The sequence below is a fragment of the Ziziphus jujuba genome, chromosome 5, assembly GCF_031755915.1.
Source record: "Ziziphus jujuba cultivar Dongzao chromosome 5, ASM3175591v1".
In the NCBI taxonomy this organism is placed as follows: domain Eukaryota; kingdom Viridiplantae; phylum Streptophyta; class Magnoliopsida; order Rosales; family Rhamnaceae; genus Ziziphus; species Ziziphus jujuba.
In genome coordinates this window covers 10,833,719-10,854,366 of record NC_083383.1, presented here as the reverse complement: position 1 = coordinate 10,854,366, position 20,648 = coordinate 10,833,719, and the positions used below count along the sequence as shown (strand labels likewise).

The following is a 20,648-nucleotide window of genomic DNA, read 5'->3' as shown; positions in this document are numbered from 1 at the left end:
GGCAAAGAATTAAGCAAAATCACCGCTTGGTCCTCACCCTCAATTGAGATTTGCATACTCTCTATGTCTTGAATCAATTTAATGAAGTCATCAAAATTATCACTCAAAGACCTTCCCTCTTTCATTTTGAATCTGTATAGCCGTTGCTTCAAATTGATGCGTTTTGGTACCAATTTAGCCATGTACCTTTCTTCCAAAACTCTCCAAACATCCTCCGCCATTGTTTCTTTTGACGCCTCTCTCAACACTTTGTCTCTAAGACCAAGAATTATTGAACTATATGCCTTTTTCAATAATTCCCTCTTCTCTCTAACATCTATTGTTTTCGGTAAATGTTCCTCACCTTCTAAAGCCACATCTAACCTTTCCTTGACTAACACCGCCTTCATTTTCATCTTTCAAATGCCAAAATTATTTGAGCCCGTGAATTTTTCCACCTCAAACTTAGTAGACATGGTCAAATTTGCTTGGGAACACTATAATCAGCCTAGCTTCAACCAAAGGAACCTCCAATTCCACTACAAGAAGCTAACAACAACAAGATAAACAAAACCCCCAAATCTCCAAACTACAATCCCTAGATTTTCACCAACTTAGGCTCTGATACCAATTTTTAAAGATTCAACCTATGTATAGTAAGCAATATATATATATATATATAAATATCCACAAGCGGCACATAACCCACAAAAGTCCACAAACAAGCAAATATAGATGAAATTGAAGATCTCATAACAAACCCATATAAAAAATCTAGAGAGAGAAAGATAAGCACATAAATATAAAAGGAGAGAGAGAGTGAGAGAAAAACACACAAAGGTTTTACGTGGTTAGATCAAGGTTATCTACATCCATGGACAAACAAGGAGATGATGATTTTTATTATCTTGAAGAAATTACAAACTTAATCACCAAGAACATGGCAACCATTGATGGGATTTTGAAGAATCCACTGTTTCTCTCTCTAAAACTAGGTAGAAAACACTCTTCTTACTATTTGGCCCAAATTCCTAGGCTAACATCTCATTAAAAAGGGGTAAAACCATAATTTTGGGCTTTTTTGTTTTTTTTCCCCTCTTCACTTCATCACCAAATATCATCCCATCGACTTCTCATGTTTGTCATTGATCTAGAGTCACAAAAAACAACATTAATTATAAGAGTAACAGATAAACAAAATATACCCAAAAAAATAAAAAAAGGTTGAGGGACTAATTCGATTTGAGGCACTCAACAATTTGGTGGAGAAAAAAAATTAAATCACGTTCATTAATTGGTTTATTTGACTGTCATTTTGGTATTTGTTATTTGATTTTGTTAGTTTTTTGGTTTTATTCTGTACCATTTGATCTGCCTATTTTTATTTTTATTTTCATAAGAAAAAAAATTTTTTTTTTTTTTGGGGACGACTACAGAAAATAATTATAAGTTAAATATTGTCGGCAACTCTACTGCCTTCGTTTGTTTTTGTTGATCAAATGATGTGCAATTCTTACTTTTTCCATAACGCAACAAGTGGCAATCAATAAGTGTAGGAACGTGTTAAAGACTAAAAGCCAGCAAGTACCGTGTTTACGGAATTTTTTTTTATTTTTAAAAAATTCTAACTTTTTATTTATTTATATAAGCATGTTCAATTAGTGAATACGGATAGTTATATATAATATATAATTTAATATTATATAAATTTAGATAGCATAAATAATTTTAAAATTATTTTTTAATAATAAGGTGAAAAAAAATATTTATAATTAATAATTAATTATATATATTTTATCAATTTTTTTAAAAAATGATTTTAAAAAAAATAATTTTAAAAAAACTTCACAATAGAAGAAACATTCACCTTAACATTCATTTTTAAAATTACCATCAAAAAATAATTTTTTTAAAACAATTTCTATATAACTTAGAACATATTTGTTTTCACAATTCCCATCTCTATTAAAAATGCTTTTAGTCCATTCCACAAAAAAATTTATGTTTTATTTGCTTCATGATTTGGAAACTATTTTAATTTGTTGAATTATAAATAACATTTTATATAAATGACTTATAATAATTTTTAAAATATTATATATATATATATATAAATTTTTTTTTTTTTTCAGAAAAAGAGTCATTTATCAAGAAGAAGAAGAAGGAAGTACATACATAATGCGAAAAGAGTGTTAGAAAGCTAAAATGGTCCCTCATCTACCTAAACCACACAATCATTACAATGTTTCATATACACCCTTTGATACCAAAGAGGTGTCAAAGATGATGGATATTATTTTATTAATTGAAAAAGTAATATAATTTAGACATAAACAATACTAAATTTTAAATGAATAAGTGAAATTTAATATAAGCCAATAAAATAATTACATCTTACTTTGCCACATGGCCCACATTACTTAGTATATTGCTGGTTCATGATTGAAGCTACCTAATTTAAAACCATTAATAAAGAAATAAAATAAATTTAGTGGAAAAAATACTTTTTTTAAAATGCAATAAAATTTTATCATTAATCAGATGAAAATAGAAATAGAAAGTCATCATCTGCAATATTGTAAAAATTAATTAAAAAATTTTGCCAAATTTTATTTGAGACTTTGTAAAAAAAAATTCTTTCAAATAATACTTCTTATTTTTCTCTTTCAATTAATATATATATATATATATATATTTTCTAAATGTTTAGATGGAGAGAAAAGAAAGGGAAGCTTATTGGTAAAAGGATATATGAAATAGATTCATGATATATATATATAAGTATCAAAGAAAAAGAAATGTTACATTTGCTTAGTTTTTCTGAAGCAAGCAAACAGGAAACTGTTTTTCGGTGTAACAAGAAGTGAATTATTTCTTCCTATATTGTAACTAATATTCTATCATACAAAAAACACTTGGTTGTCCCTCTATTTCTTTATTTTAATTACTATTTTATGTATATGTACACAGTTGTCCCTCCATTTCTTTATTTTAATTACTATTATATATATATATATACACAGTTAAGTCAGTATATCCCGATTTTATAATATTAAAATATATATTTTTATTTTATAAAATTAGAATAATTAGGATAAATTGATTATTTTCACTTTAACATAATTTTTTTTATAATGTATATTAAATTTTTTTAAATCAAAATATTCTAATTGTATAATTAATTTTTATATACATATAATATTTTTTTTGCTAGGAGCGTAGTGTTGTTGTATAAGTACATAGAAAATAATAACGGCAACATATGTATGGCCAAATCCATAAAGGGCTATGATTGATGAGTAAGAAAATTCGTTTTAAACTTTCTAGAAAATTTGGTGAGACTTTTCACTAATAAAAATTTATTCACTCGGAAGTTTATAGATTTGAAGAAAGAAATTTACAGAGAAAAAGTAATTGAAGTCTTGATGATGTATAGTATAGCTAGAAGAATTCCGGATAATTGCATTAGGTTATATATATGAAATGTGCAAGTCAGTCTATTTTATATAGATAGCTGTAGACAATTATTAATTGCCAAAATTGAAGTAATTCAAATTTGAAATCATAGATATATATATATATTTTTATTTTTATTTTTGAGTAAATCAAATCATAGAGTTGATATAAATGGGACATGACAGACTTTATTTACCTTTAGTGTTTCATTTTTTTAGGTGGTGGGGACAAGTCACAAATCTATTCACGCTTTGGATACGTCAAATTTTTAACTCTTCAAGCGGACCTAAAAATTTCCATACTTTCTAATTTTGAAATTTGACTACCGCTTTCAAAACAACATTCAAAAGTGAAATAGAAAGGAGCTAACAAGGGAACACAATTATTTTCCTCATTATTTATTAATAATAATAAAAAATCCTAAAATAATCTAATAAAAGATTACTAAAAAAAAAAAAAAGTTAAGAAAAAACCGAAAATGTTCAAAACCGTGTTTGCATGTCCATTTATGCCCCCAATATCATCTTCAACCTCTTAAACCAAATTCCAAACCTCTTTTGGTCTAACCATTAACAAAAAACAATGGGTCGGCGAAAGAAAATCCGAAATCTCTTAGGAATTCTGAAAGACAAAGCCTCCCTCATCAAAGCCGCTATTTCCATCAACCGTCAACTCTCATCCATAAACGTCGCCGTTCTGCGTGCCACGACGCACAACCCGTCGTCACCTCCATCGGAGAATTGCATCGCTGCAGTCCTCGCACTCGGCCATTCATCTCGAACCACCTCTTGCGCGTGCATCGTAGCTCTTATGGACCGCCTACACGCCACTCACAGCGCACCCGTGGCTCTCAAATGCCTTTTCACTGCTCACAATATCGCCACGAATGGCTCTTTCATTCTCAAAGACCAGCTCTCCTTTTACCCATCTTCCGGAGGCCAAAATTTCCTCAACCTTTCCGACTTCCGCGACGAATCGGACGCCGACACGTGGGAGCTCTCGTCCTGGGTCCGATGGTACGCGGCCGTAGTGGAGCAAAACCTGATCGTTTCTAGATCTCTCGGTTATTACTATTCACCCAGAGGGAAAGAGTTCGATAACAATAAGCTATCGCTGCTGTTGAGCTCGGAGTTGTTGGGGGAGATCGATGTTCTTGTTGATCATGTCGAGCGTACGTGCGACGCGCCGGAGAATTTGAACCTCCAGAGAAACAATTTGGTGTACGAGGTTGTTACTATGGTGGGTGAAGATTACAGGCTGGTCCAGCGCGAACTTTTTGTCCGGTTAAAGGAAATCGAAGATAGAATGGAGAGCTTGAGTTCGAGTGAGTTGACTCGGCTGCTGAGTGCGTTGAAGAGATTGGAAGAGTGCAGAGAGAAGTTGGTGGCTTTGTTTGTGAATAGGAGAAAAAACGTTGTGTTTTGGGATTTGATAAGGCAGATGACGACGAAGCTCGTGGAGATGAAAGAGAAAAGAGAGCAGAAGAAGTTGGAGTGGAAGAAATCGACGAACGAGTCGAATCGGTTTTGGAACCCGTTCGTTGAGTCGGGACCCATTGTATCTGTTTCCGTTGGAAATGTGATGGCGCATGGTTGGGCCTGAGCTGGGCTTTGTAACAATGCGGTTATCTATGATTTTTTTTTTTTTTTTTTTTAAGGAATTTTATAGGGCGAGGGGAATTTTATCCAGATTTAATAGAACTCCAAAATTTATAGGATAGTTTCAATTAGTCTGGCCAAATATTTTTGTGTGCGCATATTTGATTAATCTGTGAATTTCCAAGATTGTAATTATTATTAATGTAAATTTTATAATTTTATTTTTTGCCATGAAAAAAAATTTCTCCCGTCGGTATCACAGCATTAGATCATAGTCATTCGTTATTCGTTATGCATTATTATGGTATGAAACCATCTAACGAAATTTATCAAACTTCAAATTCCCCTAAATTACCACCCTTTTACGAATTTATCAAACTTCAAATTCCGCTAAATTACCACTCTTTTACATTTTGGTATAGACTGTGTACCCCAATTATGATTGACAAAGGAAGTATGAAAATTTTAATTTAGAGACTAATGGAGGAGGCTTAAGCCCCTTAGGCGCGGTCCGACTGGAGGGATCTCAAACGTCATTCCCATAAATTGCCTTAGACCAGGTTGGATCCTGGCTGTGGGCATTCTTACCCCTAAAACCAAAAAAAAAAAAAAAAAAAAAAAAAAAAAAAAAAAAAAAAAAAAATCCCATATTTGAAAATGTCATCTTTGACCAATTGATGTGATTGAGGCATTGCGCGCAATCACTTTTTGAATTTTTCTAATGTTTTTATATAAAATAATAAATGGCTGAATTTTATTACTTGGTATATATCATGTTTTCATATAAAATAATAAATGGCTGAATTTTATGACTCGGTGAATATCGAGTCCTTAATGCATAAGAAATTAAAATTGAAGTCAAGATTTTGTAAATCACGCAGAGCCTTCTTAAATCGACGTCATTACTTGGTGAACCTGTAAAGCCGCCGGTTTTGCTAAATGGTTTCCCCTTAATAATTCTATAGAAGCTTCTCACAATTTTGTAGGCCTTCAATTTTGTTTTTGCTGCTTCCAGTGTGCTTCCTTGGTTATCGTTTCCTCTTAAAGGTTCGTCCATTTTCAATTATAAATCCAGTTTTTATTTATTTATTTTTATCATAAACTTGTCTCAAATAATAAGTAATAATAATAGTAAAACTCACTATAAAAAAGAAAATTTAGGGTCATAAATGCATTTAATGGTTTTATCATTAATATGCAACTTTTAAAATTATTATCAAATGCCAAAAAAAAAAGTATCTTAAATACCTCAAATGAATTTTACCCAAATTAAAAGATAGCATCTAACCCAACTTTTTACTAGTCTTATGGTAGATGCTAATTTATTTTTATTTTATTTTTTTTTAACTAATCTTGTGTTAAAGATTTTTTTTTTTTTTCTCTAATTCAAACGATGATAAACAAAAAAAGGGCAACAAAATACAAGCCAAGACTTAGGAGCCAATCACTAGGCCCCTCTCCAGAGCTGGCCCAGGTTTACTAATCTTATTTTATAATTTTTCTATTTTTTTATTTTTATAATTAAAAAAATGCACTTCGAATGTAATAGGCATTAGGCTAAAATCCTATCCAATATGCAACAGAAATTAAAGTAAAAATTGAGTCGGTTTTTTTTTTTTTTTTTCCTGTTAATTACTTTTTGGTGGTTCAACTTAGTAATTTTGTTTTGAATGTTGTGTGAACTGGAAGTATTCCTTGCATACCACCATTGTATTAATGCCGTGGATAATGTCTTTTTTCTTTGGATGTGAACGTCATTGATATTCTTTATTTTTGAAAGGAAACCAACAAGAAATAACATTTTTCTTATGGAAGAAGAAATAATATTCAATCGTACCATTTTAATTAAATAAATTAATTGAACCAGTGGCATGTACGAGCATCTATTAATAGATTAAGTTTCTAATTACTTTCTTAGACCATGGTAATAATAATAACAATTATAACAATGAATTATCAATTATTTTATAGGTTAGGCTGACATAAGCCCTTGCCCAAATTCTTAAACGAGAAATTAATGTGTGCTTTCTTTTTTGTATTTACTTGTACGTGTCCCAAAAATGTTAAGAAAATCCATATTAGCAAAGTCATTGTCGTTTTCGATTGAAACAAACACCCGTCTAATCTTAATGCAATAATGAGAAAGGCAAAAAAGCAGACGTGTTAGTTTAACTGTATTAATCAAGCTATTAAAATTTGAATGCTTCTTATCTCTTCTCTCTTCAATTTTTTATAACTAAACTCTCACTAATTGGTCATAAATCGATCACCTTACCTTTATTTCATTGCTTCATGACCATATTGATCATAGCAAATGAAATTTTTGCATAATCACGGGCATTGAACAAATTACAATATTAGACAATCAACAGTACCGGAGAAATAATAAATATCAGCCAAAAACAATAATGTCGGTCAAAACAATTGTTCCTATTTTTCTACAGAATTTTGTAATGTTTGCTGATTTCAGCTGCTTCTAAACTCATCCAATTCCAACGTTGTTTAATAATAAAATAAAATAAAAAAAATTTGACTTCGAAGCTGGGATGGTAAAAATTATACCATATCTCCTGGATGAAGCTGATCCTCTGCTATTTGCACTCTTTAATTAGTTGTCGTTGGACCACTTGTTTACACGCATGCTTGCAATCTCCGCCTGCATATACAGATTCATGTGGATTTGGAACACATTAGAGATTTTGAGATAGGAATTATTATCCGAGGAACAGTAATTGTTAGTTTTTAAATATACGAAAAAGTTTCATGAAGAAAATAAGCATTTTATATATATATATATATATAAATACCTCTTTGTCCCAATTGCATCGCACTGTTATGATGGCCAATATCACTGTCTGAGTTGCGGTCCCACCAAAGATCATCCCACCCCAGACACCCTGCAACCACAATTTCAGTTCTTCTTAGCCCAAAAAAAAAAAAAAAAAAAAAAAGAAGAAAAATCCATCATTAAATTATTAAAATGAAATAAAAATAAAAAGGAAGTGACATCTTGGCCTTCTTTCCAATAAACAGATTAGCAAATAGAGCATAATTTTTCTGAATTATCCAAACACATCTTCAAATTTCTACTATCCCTATCCCCTTTAGATCATCATGGGACTCTAAACAAATATGGCTCAATAAAGCCCAAATGAAAAAGTTTGACATTACCGAAACACCAAAGTGGAAGAGCCAGCCCATTGCGATTCCAAGTGGGAGCCCAATAACGTAATAGCAGCCTATGTTTATGTACGCAACTAATCCTTGCCATCCTGATCCAACAGCAACTCCTGTCCACCATAAATTTAGAAAGTTTTAGTTCCTATGTATGTAAATAATTTTTTTGGTTTTTTTTTTTTTTTAAAAAAAAAGGAAAAAAGAAAGCTTTGTTTATGAAAAGAAAGGAAAGAAAAAGAAAATTGACCTGATAAAACAGGTTCAAACAAAAAAAAAAAAAAAAAAAAAAAGGAGAAGAAAAAGAAGCTTTAATTATGAAAAGAAAGGAAAGGAAAGAAAATGAACCTGATAAAACAGGTTGAACACTGTTAAGGAGAATAGTGATGGCCAATAGAAAAGCAAGTTTATCAACAGCACCGAGTACGTCGGTGCTGGAGGAGAAAATGAAGGCGATCTTGTTGTGAAAAATCATGATGAGAGTGCAGAAGATGAGTCCGATCACAGTTGATTCCGCCACCGAGACTATAGTAGCAAATTTTGCTCCTTTACCGTTTCCAGCTCCCAGCTCATTCGCTACCCTTACTCTGTAAAACATAAATAAAAATGGAAATCATGATTATATCAGATTTAGCCTTTTAGGAGACTGCTTTTTGTACGTCAAATCTCGTCATTCATGTGTAATATTATCTCTTATACATTGATAATTTTAAGCATGTTTTACATCAATTTTGTCCTGATCATTTTCTATAATGTAGGCATCCACGCATGCCTAAATTTTTATACTTCCTAACCCTCATTCAAAAGCTTCATTAAACTCATCCATCCCAAATCCACTAGTTGCAAGTTTTCAACCCAATATTAAATGTGATAAGCCATAAATTAATGGCCAAGTAATGCCAAAATACACCTAGCTTTATTTAATCATTATGTCTTTTAGCACAAATAGAAAATTATCGTTGTCGGGGATCAAATTATTACTGGATATCACTTACTATTATCGTTCCTTTACAACATTATGGATTTTCACATTGAATTTTAGGTATTAAAGTATGAGCATAAATTATTCTGTTTAAGAAGAAAAACTTCGATGCTCTCGTTTCACATTGAAAGTGAAATCCATTTTCAATGTGAATAACATTTTTATTTTAACACTAGGCTTGAAAATTTTACGTTTGCTTTTTCATTTTTGATTTAATTAATGAATGTAACGTAAAACTGATTTAGTTATATAATTCACATCCAATTTTGAAGGATGTGGGTTTAAAATACCAAAATAGAAGGAAAAACTATTGTAAATATAATTAAAATAAATAAGTAATAAATTAATTAATTCTGTTTACAGCACATTAAGGTTAATTAAGTAAAAGATGGGAGAGAATTCCATTTGTCAATTAAGGCATCCAATGCTTAGCTTCTATAACATTCCTTGTCCGTTCACATATTATGCATATTCAATTTAATTGCTGTTTAGTGTCTGTTTGATAGAATTTTTTTTTGTGTCAAAAGTTTTATTTAAAGGTTAAAAACTCTTTTGTTAAAAATAATAATTTTTGACAAAAATCAACAAGTACTTATTAATAAAAAAAAAAAAAAATTTTTTGAGCTGTTTTAGAAAATATCAAATTTTATACTTTTTTAGAAAAGTTCATTTTTTTAGTTTATATGGAAACTCAATAAGTATTTAGTATACATTTTTTAGCTTATATAGAAACTCATTGAGCATTTAATATAAATTTTTTATTTACAATAAAATATTTATTAATAGTTATTTTTTAAAAAAATGTACTATACCAAAATTCTTCATATTAAAACATTATTTTCATCAGTTATACAAAGGATCCTTAGTCCCTTTTTCCTTTCTTTTTTTTGGTAGAATTTTATTGGTTTTAGTCCTTTAATCTCAGATTCCATGTTATCCGAATTTCACTAGCTCTTTTGATATGTGTGTGTGTGTTTGTGTGTATATATATAGTAAAAATAAAAATAAAAATAGAAAGAGATATTAGCTAAGAAATGTACCCGGCACCGGCAAAGAATGCAAGAGGAATCATCATCTCCCAACCATTTATAGTCATGCTGCATAACATTCCAAAACTCAAAATGTAAATCTGTATACTAAAATTGGTGCTTGACAGCTAAAATATGGGGGAAAAAAAATCATTACATTAATTATTTTGATTAAGAAAATATGTGGTCCTAGTTTGTCAACATTTACTTCACCATATATAGAAGGTAAATTCCAAAAATAGGATTTCTTACCAAATATTATTCGATTACAAAATAATATATATTATATATATTAAAAAAAACAGTGGAATGGGTAAAAGTTCCATACCAGACTGACAAAGCATCCACAGCAAGAGTAGCATTCTTCAAAAACCCAGTCATCAAAATCAATATTCTATAATACCAATTCTCCAAGCTGCATTAGTGATCAGAACCCAAAAAAAAAAAAAAAAAAAAAAAGTAAAAACAAAATATAAAATATAAAAAAAATGAAAAGGAAAAAAATAAAAAGGGAGACAAAAAGAGGATTCGAATTTGTATTTAAAAGGAAAGAAAGAAAGAAAGAAAGAAGATTCGAATTTATAATATATTATTTTATACCAAAGCATGACCCCAGAAGCTGCAGAGAGTTTAACAAATTCCCAAAGCTGTGAAAATGCTTCCATGGAAAATCCTGACCAAGTATGAGGGCAGCCACCCAAAACAGTGTATCCAAACAACCCAAATACCAAAACCCACCAGGAAATATCCAAAGCAATCGCAGCACCAATCAATCCAAAATCAAAAACATACACAAAAAGCCAACTAGTAACTGCATTAACCACCAAACCCGCCAAAGAAACCCAAGCAATCACCGAGGCCTTCAGCTGGCTCTGCAAGAACCTCTGCAGCGGGAACTGAAACGCGAAGCTGAAATGCAACGGTATCATCCAAACCGCCACCACCCCCGACTGCTCCGCCACATCCTCCGGCTGACCCAGAAGCTTCAGCAGCGGCGTCGCGAAGACGTAGAATGGCAACATCAAGAAACAACACAGAAACAGCACAATCCACGATCTTTGCATATAGACTCCCAACATGTTGTATTTTTTAGCCCCAAATGCTTGTCCGCAAAGGGTCTCTAATGCACTTGCCATACCTAACTAATTTATAAAACCCAAGCACATATCAGTTTTGCTGTACTGACCCTGCAAGCCTATTATAATAAATTTTGTGTGTATATATATATATATATATATTCAAAAATTCTCTTATTTAGGAATCTTTAATAAATTTTTGTTCATCTTACTATCGATAATGAACAGAAAAATATGCTCTTATCGATAATAAGATGAACGATAAGATAAAAATTTATCTAGAATTCGTTGATAAGAAGACCGCTATAAATACTAGAGAGAGAAAATTAAAAATAAAGAAAAAGGAGACACATGAACGTTGGATTTGATTTGATTACGTACGAGAAGGCCAAAATTGAATCCGACGATTACAGTGTTAGCAATGGAAATGGCGGCGAGTTGGACGTCTCCAAGGTGGCCGGCGAAGGCTTGAGTTATGACGTTCATGGTGAAGGAAGCCACACGGCTGAAGATAGCGGGACCCACAATGATCCATAGCTTCTTGGATTCAATCCAGACCCTTGAAATCAAGTCGTCGTTGTGTTCGTCGTCTTTAATACCAGTATCTTCATGTTTCGGCGATATTTGTGGTAAAAGGGTTTGGTTCAGATCCTGATTTTCATCGTCCGTGAGGCTCCCCATTAAAGAAATAGTCTTTTAATTGGGCCAAAGAAAATGGGTTCGGTGGAAACTGGAAATGAAAAAAAAAGAGAGAGAGATATGGGATTTTATCACTACTTTGTGACTAGTGGGATTGAGCTTATGGAGTCCTCACGTCATTAATATGAAACACAGAGTGACACATCAGCCTCCTTAGTCGCACCGCGGATGTGGATACAATGTACATAAAGCTAGCGTGTATATCTTTGCCACTTATTTCCTTGTAGGTTAACAAATTTTTTATTTTTTCTTTTCCTTTTTCTAAGAGGGATTTTTTAGCTCAAGTTCTTTATTTCTAATCGAGGAACATAAGGAGATTTTTTTCTGTTTTTTATCGTATTAAATCTCAACTTCAAGTTCAAAACATAATAATTAATCTCCCTAGTAAAATTCCCTTTTTCCGCTGACTGAGAAGCCAATTACCTCATATTGCTTTTTATAACCCGTTTTCAATACTTTCTTTTTCAATTGGTGATACAAAGTATTCAATTTGTACTCCCTTTTTTTTTTTTTTTTTTTTTTTTTACGAATAATGGAGTATTCAATTTGTACTTTACTAGGAAGCGATAAGAACCATCTCGGCCTCTTACATAACGCGTGGGGTTTTGGAATTTGTTGCACTCCGCATATAAGTCCATACCAAACATGATTATCCAACGATAGTCACCTTGGATTTTGCTGGAAAACTTTTACTTCTTCACTATTAATTATGTCCATATATATGTATAATATTCTTCTTCTTTTTTAATGAATTATTAATCAGCTTTATTGTTTATAAAAACTGAATTTAATAAATAAAGAATTATTATATAATAAGTGTTAAAATTTGTAAAATTCCATTTAAAATATTAAACTTGAATTCAAATGTTATTTGTCTTTTAGGAGGTTATATATTTCCATGTAAGCACTACTAATTTAAGGAGTCAGAATTTCGAATAAAAGACTTATTTTCTCTTTATATACATACATATGCATACATATATATATATATATATATATAAAATCAAGTTCACATAAAGTTAAATTGATGGTTTAAAAAGAGTTTTTTTTTTATAATTATTTTAGAGAAATTTAAATTTTAAAATTCTTTAACAAAACTCTTTATTAGCTAATGTTGAAAACCTAATGATCTTTTAATGCAATTTTTTTTTTACTTACAACCAAATATCCATTATTTTTTTTAATAAAAGTTATTATTTAAAAATATCTATCATAAGAAGCATAGAGTTAAAGTTCTATTTTTTTACCAACTAGGCTAAACATACAAATTATGAACATCTAGAACTTAAAATAATTTATAGACCAAGTTTTTTTAGTCTAGTAACAATAATTTTGCTTAACATATGAAAATTCATTATTTTTCTAACTTAGAATTATTAAAATATTTATTGAATTTATTTATTAAATTATATGATGAATAATATGTGAATAATTTATTTACCACTTACTAAAAATTGTTATATATTATTATTCTATTTAGTGATTAATCTTTGCTAGATAAGCATCCTCATCTACTTAAAGGAATAATTTCCTCATAAAAGAATCCCTATATAGATAATAGCAATCATCATCTCATCCATTGGCACCCAAAATTCAAACGAATGGGGGTTAAACTAGAGTTTTCGTTTGAATGGTGGAGAGACAGATACGACAAAGATGCTTGTTTCCATGCTTTTTTGACGCGTGGATGAGAGAAATCTTACATACGTGGAAGCTTTTTTGTCTGCTGTCCATGAAAGTTGATCATATCATGAATAAGAGGTGCCAAATTGTAGACAGATGTCACCTGAACGTATTCATAACAGTTTCCTAAACTTTTTATTTATTTGTTTATTTTTTTATTTTGGTACAATCCTAAATTTTTTATTTGAAATCCAAGATTGGTAGTGCTTAATTTAATATCCTTATCCCATAAAGTTCGTATTTGACATTTTGTCCTTTTTGGAAGGTATGCTAATTGGTATGATTACTTTGTAATGGTCTTCGAGTTTAGTGTGTAATTAGAATGAAGGGCTTTTGGTTTTTTTATAATCAATGCGCTGATCACCTCATTTAATAACAAAAAAAGTGTACCCTTCAATATTCAATGATAATTCTTATACCGATAGTTTTTTTTTTTATTTTTTATATGATCTTCATGAATTATAATATGTACGATTGATCTTACTGAACAGGACCATGTGGCTACTAAAACACCTATGTCTACCAAGTTCGGGAAAGTACGGATGTCCATGTGGGCTCAAAATTCAGGTCCACGGCTCTTAAAAAAAATAATAATAAATAAGAAAATAACAGTAATAATATAATAATAAAGAAAAAAAAGCTTAAATAAAATTGAATTTTACAAATTACAAATAATATACCATGCTCAATGTTTTTTTTTAACAAAATTTACGAATAGAGTGATGTCATCTTTAGAAACAATTATCGTATAATAATTATTTCATTTATCAATTAAAAAAAAAAAAACTACTCGAATGTAGAATTTTCCGTGCAGGAGTGTTGACGTGGACACATTATCGTATAATAATTATAAATTTAAATATTCACACCCTTACATTTAAAAAATAATAATAAATAAAGTGGCGTCTGGTATATATATCCTCTGTTTTTTTTTTTTTTGGTTTAAAGTATTTCTTCAATTCAGTTGGGTTTAAATTTCACATAGATGTTTATATTTTTGGGTGAATAATTAGTAATGCAGGATAATAAATATAGTATTAATGCACTAATAAAATTCATCAATTTATTTTTAATATATAAAACATAAATATTGAACCGGGTTGTCATCATAGTTCAACATCATAGAATAAATTGTTACAAGGAACACTAGAATATATGGTTTTCAAAATCAGAAACCACATGACTAATTTGGAATGATTATTTTTCCAACATGAAAAATAAAATATAAAGAATTAATTACATTTTGATATTTTTAATTTTTAAAATTTTACAATTCATACCATTAATTTTTCAATTCAAAAATATAAATCCTCAACTTTTTAATTTATTACAATTTAATATTTTTTTAACTTCGAAGCCATTTTTTAATTTCCAACGGGACCATTTTTCTTTTTTGGTAGTGAAGGGGGACCGTCTATATGATACATATGGGAAAGTAAAAACAGAACAATCAATTTGATAGAAAGTAAAAGCAGACCAGAGAAACCAAAAAAAAGGAAAAGAAAAAAATACATGTGAAGCTCTTTTTGCAATTGTCAGAAAACAGATATTGATCTCTGTAATATTTGAATGTTAGTTGAATGTGTGTTTCACACTATCTACCGATCTTACATTGCAACCTCCATTTTTTGTGACTATTCCAAATTATAGAAGAAAGATGACTATTCAATTCATGTTAAAATAAAGGTGATTCAATTATTATGCCATCCAACGATTTAAAAAAAAAAAAAAAATCAATACATGCTGAATTTTTTATTAGCAAAAAAAAAAAAAAAAAAAAAAAGAAAAAAGAAAAAAAGAAAAAGAAAAAAGGCGATAAGGATATGGGACCCGAAAAAAATACAAAAACAATAAGTCTTCTATCATATGAAACACACGTCTACGTTGATTTGAATTGACTTTAGACTATTTGATTGATTGATTGATTTATTTAATTATTGAATTAGAGAGTAGTAAATTTATGCACTAAGGAAGGAGTAATATAATGTGAAAAGCATATACATGTTATATAAGTGCTAGGTGCTGCCTCAAATCGCCATTATGTAAAACAAGACAAAAAAAATCTTCTAAATAATCTCAGTCTAATACTTTATAACGTCGATTTCAGGGGAAAAAAAAGAAAAAAAGAAGAGGAATTAACTGGATAATGATATATCTTTTCCGTATATAGAGAATTAATACAAAAGTAGTACCCTTGAAATTGCTCATAAACAATTAAAACCGTACCAAAAAATAATAATAATACTGTACAGAGTACATAATTTCATCCCTAACTCCCATTCTCCATTCCACATGTTTCACGTCGACTTATATTTGCTACATATTAACGGTTGATTAAATAAAATAAAAAAATAAAATCGTGCGTATTGCAGATTCTAGAAGGCTTATCTGAGCGTTCTAGAATTTGACACCGTTTTCATGATCCCAATTATTGTAAGGAGTCACAAAATCAATAAAACACATGCTAAAAACAATTAGTAAAAAAACCAAAGTTGTTTCTTATCCAACTTTAATACAAACTCCAGGCTAAAACCAGTAACAAATTGTCAATTTGTAATTAATCGCTTTGAATCTGTTCTTTTCTCATTTGTTTATCATGAAATCAACTCTATAACATTTCGACCGCAAAACTCTCTCAAGCAGCCCAAATTAAGCACTTCTTGAGCTTACTATTACTGGTTTGAAGCCATCTCCCTGGTTATATTTATCCGAGCTTTTTGCACCTGTGAATGAAATTTTAACAACTTTTAAGAAACATAACCACTGTATTTCGGAGTATTCCCAGTTAAACTTTTACCTCTTTGTCCCATTCGCATCTTAGAGTGATTGCTGCTAATATTAAAGTTTGAACAATAGTGCCACTGAGAAGTCCAGTCCACGTGCCCTGCTTACATATAATAGCATGTTGAATCAAGTGGCAATATTGGAAGAAACGCATTACACTTAAATGAAGCGTCATATAATTTGTAGTCTTCATTCTCATATATCTGTTTGAAAGGCACATTAATGGCAGTGTAGCTAACAACAACAGAGTAACACCAACAATGTAGGAGCAAGATGAAATGGACTATTCGGGAAACTAAAATACAAACATGCATACCATTATATTAAGGAAACTAAAATATAAACATGCATACCATTATATTCAGGAAACTAAAATATAAACATGCATACCTTTACACCAAATGATAGCAACCATCCCAGAAGTAACCCCAAAGGAACACCAACAAGGTAATAGCTACCAATGTTTACAAAAGCCGCTATCACTTGCCAACCAGATCCTACTGCAACACCTGAAAATAAACAAAAAACCAGCAAGTTTATCATGAGACAGGCAATTCACATCGGGCAAATTATGCTTTGTTTTAAGTTCCTCACCTAAAAGAACTGGTTGAATGCAACTGGAGAGGATGGTAAATGCCAGCATGACTGCTAATTCATTTACCATTGATATAACAGGAATGCTGGAGGTGAATATCATAGCGAGCTTCTCATGAAAGACCATAACTATTAACCAAAATAGAAATCCAACTGCTAGAGAAGTAAAGACTGAGACTGTGATTGAAAATTTGGCACCTTTAGCATTGCCTGCTCCAAGCTCATTGGCTACACGTACCCTAAGCGAAGAAATTATCAATTGATTATAACAGAAAAGAAAGACAAGTCTTCTTCAGGTTGTCATCATGGCACGAAATAAGGCAATTTCCTTATTGATTTACAATCAACAAGAATACTGAGGAAGCAAGGAAAACAGCTCTTAATATTATTCAACTACCACTACTTAGCTAAAATGATGAAAGTATCTTCTTGCATGTAATCTACTTTGCTAAAAGGGCAAAGTATCTCTACGGGAAACGTACTGATTCCAACATACTACCAAAGATTTATGAAATCTCAACAAAACTAGGAAACATTTTCAGGTTTTCAGGAAAAAAAGGTCAAACAAATTCAGAAGAATCTAGTCAAGTTAAAAAGGCTAGTCAGGCCCAAAATTTATAAACATACCTCCATAAGTTTGACACTGAAGCAATTTGAAAATTTTATCCAATTTGAGGCCAGGCGAATGAAAATTGTGTCTAAAAACATGGCAACTGAAAAGGTTCATAGCCACTATAATAGGTATATAACTGAATCAAACCAAAAGGCAAATCCTTCCAAGTTTTTGAAGGTGCATTTTCTTTTTCCTTCTAAGATAAGTTTCGTCTAATCCCTTGCATGGATCAAACTTAAGATTCATACTAAAACAAATGTCATTTGCCACCTTGACTGTCCGGAAAAACTAATGGTGTTATTATCGCATTGATAGAGAGGGGACATTACAACTATCAAAGCATCATAAACGTACATGTATCAAGTTCTTAAATATAGGGACAAATGAAAGATTGCACAATTATATGATGAATTGAATCACTGATAAAGATGGAGATATAAGCTTACAACCAGTAACGTACCCTGTTGCAGCCAAAAATCCAAGGGGAATCATGGATTCCCAACCGTAGATAGTTATGCTAGATAAGAAAGAAAAAAGTGGTGAAATTTAGTAAACTATTGAAATAATAATATTGATAATAATTTATAATAATAAAAAGAACATGCAAAGAGGGCTAAAAATGTAATGGGCAGGAACTAATTACCAGATGGAGAGGGCATCAATTGAACTTTTAGTGTTTTGCAAATACCCAGACAATAAGACCAACATTCTATAATAAATATTCTCTAACCTGAGATATTTACAAACCACAAATAATGATACAACAGTCAAAAGAGAGAAAAAAGGACAAAAAGAAAGACAAAGCGATTAATCACATACGCAAGCATGACTCCAGAAGCTACTGAGAGCTTGAAAAACTCCCAAAGGCCAACAAAAGCTTGTGTGGAAAAACCAGTCCAGGTTTGATGACACCCACCACAAACAGTGTACCCAAACATTCCCAAAGCCGAGACCCACCAAGCGAAAGCTATAGTGAGTGCACTCCCTACAATTCCAGCCCTCATCTTATACACAACGACCCAACTCACAAAAGCATGGAGCCCAAGAACCAGAGCAGACATCCAAGCTATAACCCCTGTCTGTAGCTGGCTTTGCAAGAACCTCTGCAACGAGAACTGAAATGGGAAGCTCAAGTGAAATGGAATCAACCATAGAGCCACTAAACCAGTCCTCTCGGCCACTTCGTCAGGCTGTCCAATGAATTTCAATATTGGTGTAGCAAATATGAACAATGGCAATAGCAATACGGCGCAAAAAAACAGAACAATCCAAGATCTTTGCATGTAAATGCCGAGCATGTGGTACTGTTTGGCTCCGTAAGCTTGGCCACACAGAGTCTCCAGCACACTCGCCATGCCTAACTAGACCAGTTCAATCCAACCCGATTGTCGGAAATCGATCAGTTTGGAGAATGCAGATAATGTGTTTGAAGATTTAACCCAAAAAAAAGGAGAAAAAAGACGAGAAGGGGATCTAGAGTTTTAAATTGTTTTTACCAAGAATCCGAAAGTAAGGGAGATGATGACGGTAGTGCCGATGGATATGGCGGCGAGATCGAGGTCGGAGAGGTGGCCGGCAAAAGATTGAACGATGACGGTGACGAAAAACATGGCAAGACGGCTGAAAATGGAGGGTCCGGCTATTTGCCAGATTTTCTTTGATTCCAACCATGTTCGAATGATGAGCCTCTCAGTCTCTGATTCATCTTGTTGCTTCTGTGGACGATGGGAGATTAACAGAGGATCATTTTCTTCTTCTTGAATCATTGCTGATTTTTCCAACAGAGTCTTGGTCTCTTGGAAGCGTGGACTTGTTTTTCTGCTCCAAAAAAATTGGAAATGCAACAGCGACCCGTGAGAGAATTTTGATTAGGTCCCAAGACAACCATCACATGCTTACTCTGCGGCCACAGTTTTTATTTATTTTTTTAAACTGAAATGCTACACGAATTAATGAAAAATATTATTTATTATTATTATGAATAATTTTAGATAGGATTCATGTGATTTAAATAATAGGAATTAAAAAATTTATTTTTAAAATTGTAATATACAAATTGACAAAATTAAATAATTTACGTAAATCATCGATAATCATCAATGATAATAAAATAATAAATTTCTATGTTAATATATCAAAGATTGGAATATATTATTTAAAAAGTAAACTTATTTAAGGGGCTTATGCATGTCCAATCCTCATGTACAAATCTCCTATCTCTAAAGGGGCTTATGCATTGTTACTTTTAAACAATGAAATCAAAAGTTGAAAGAAGGATTTGATATATAAATTCAAAGAATATTTTCATAAGTTGGTATGTTTTCTTTAATTTGATATATAAATTTAATTAATATTTTGATAACATTTGTATGGTTTTTTTAATTAATTATTTTCAAGGTTTTTAATGTTAAAAGGTTGAATAAATAAATAAATAAAATTGATCTGGGGAAGAAAAGTAAGGAAATCGGAGACCAACTTCCGACGGAGAAGATTGTCGTCCAGTTTTCGGTCAATTTGAGTCTGTTCCTGCCCTTTTTTTTTTTTTTTTTTTTGGTTTGAAATAGCTTTCCAAACTACTGATGGGAAACAAATTTCAATGAAACTTTTCAACCATAGTTAAATTAAAGTCTACGTATTTGAAAGTAGCCGTTGAAGTCCGATTAAGCCACAAGTTGTTGAAACTCTTTGTCGCCGGTTTCAACTGTTTGAATGTGAAGAAAAAATATTGTAATAAGAAGATGAATGATGCATGGTCCAAAAAACTCCATGGCCTAGAAGAAGATAAGAGTGTGCGTACGTGCGTTAAAAAAAAAAAAAAAAAAAAAAAAAGGATCTCTGTTCTGTGATTTTTGCCAACAATAGTGATGGACAAAGAAAGGGATGAATAAAATTTGGGCCAAAGTTAAATTGTGATAAGGTCAAAATTTAATTGGAATGAGCTATTTGAGTCTTTCGTCTGGTGGTTCTGTATATACCTGATTT

The 20,648-nt window shown here is 31.3% G+C and overlaps 3 protein-coding genes across 5 annotated transcripts; 1 reads left to right on the top strand and 2 right to left on the bottom strand.

Moving 5' to 3' along the window:
* Nucleotides 1-3,847: 3,847 nt before the first annotated feature.
* LOC107420727 (putative clathrin assembly protein At4g40080) lies at nucleotides 3,848-5,292 on the top strand. Its single transcript, XM_016029762.4, has one exon. It carries the CDS (start codon nucleotides 4,018-4,020, stop codon nucleotides 5,035-5,037), a length of 1,020 nt encoding a protein of 339 aa, XP_015885248.3. The 5' UTR covers nucleotides 3,848-4,017; the 3' UTR covers nucleotides 5,038-5,292.
* A 2,098-nt stretch (nucleotides 5,293-7,390) lies between these two features.
* Nucleotides 7,391-12,084, bottom strand: LOC107420765 (protein DETOXIFICATION 27-like). The gene is made up of 8 exons (XM_016029812.4): nucleotides 11,675-12,084; nucleotides 10,818-11,359; nucleotides 10,546-10,632; nucleotides 10,230-10,286; nucleotides 8,556-8,794; nucleotides 8,205-8,323; nucleotides 7,841-7,930; nucleotides 7,391-7,689 (listed from the first exon to the last, which is right to left on the bottom strand). Exons 1-8 carry the CDS (start codon nucleotides 11,972-11,974, stop codon nucleotides 7,642-7,644), a joined length of 1,482 nt encoding a protein of 493 aa, XP_015885298.2. The 5' UTR covers nucleotides 11,975-12,084; the 3' UTR covers nucleotides 7,391-7,641.
* Nucleotides 12,085-15,875: 3,791 nt separating this feature from the next.
* LOC107420747 (protein DETOXIFICATION 27-like) lies at nucleotides 15,876-19,604 on the bottom strand. Of its 3 annotated transcripts, none has more exons than XM_048474997.2 (8): nucleotides 19,163-19,604; nucleotides 18,486-19,023; nucleotides 18,310-18,396; nucleotides 18,127-18,183; nucleotides 17,054-17,292; nucleotides 16,850-16,968; nucleotides 16,473-16,559; nucleotides 15,876-16,398 (listed from the first exon to the last, which is right to left on the bottom strand). In XM_048474997.2, exons 1-8 carry the CDS (start codon nucleotides 19,335-19,337, stop codon nucleotides 16,348-16,350), a joined length of 1,353 nt encoding a protein of 450 aa, XP_048330954.1. In that variant the 5' UTR covers nucleotides 19,338-19,604; the 3' UTR covers nucleotides 15,876-16,347. The 3 variants fall into 3 exon arrangements, with proteins under 3 accessions (XP_048330954.1, XP_015885270.2, XP_048330953.2); XM_016029784.4 differs by having other exon boundaries at nucleotides 18,486-19,027; nucleotides 19,163-19,603; XM_048474996.2 differs by lacking the exon at nucleotides 18,310-18,396 and having other exon boundaries at nucleotides 18,486-19,027.
* Nucleotides 19,605-20,648: the final 1,044 nt, after the last annotated feature.

Coding starts and splice junctions, on each gene's coding strand:
- LOC107420727 (XM_016029762.4), top strand. CDS start 4,018: ATGGGTCGGCGAAAGAAAATCCGAAATCTCTTAGGAATTCTGAAAGAC.
- LOC107420765 (XM_016029812.4), bottom strand. CDS start 11,974: ATGGGGAGCCTCACGGACGATGAAAATCAGGATCTGAACCAAACCCTT. Junction 10,287..10,545: donor GTGGATGCTTTGTCAGTCTG/GTATGGAACTTT, acceptor AATGTTATGCAG/CATGACTATAAATGGTTGGG. Junction 7,931..8,204: donor TCTTCCACTTTGGTGTTTCG/GTAATGTCAAAC, acceptor TTGTGGTTGCAG/GGTGTCTGGGGTGGGATGAT.
- LOC107420747 (XM_016029784.4), bottom strand. CDS start 19,432: ATGATTCAAGAAGAAGAAAATGATCCTCTGTTAATCTCCCATCGTCCA. Junction 16,969..17,053: donor CATTCAACCAGTTCTTTTAG/GTGAGGAACTTA, acceptor GTTTATTTTCAG/GTGTTGCAGTAGGATCTGGT. Junction 16,560..16,849: donor TGCTATCATTTGGTGTAAAG/GTATGCATGTTT, acceptor ATATGTAAGCAG/GGCACGTGGACTGGACTTCT.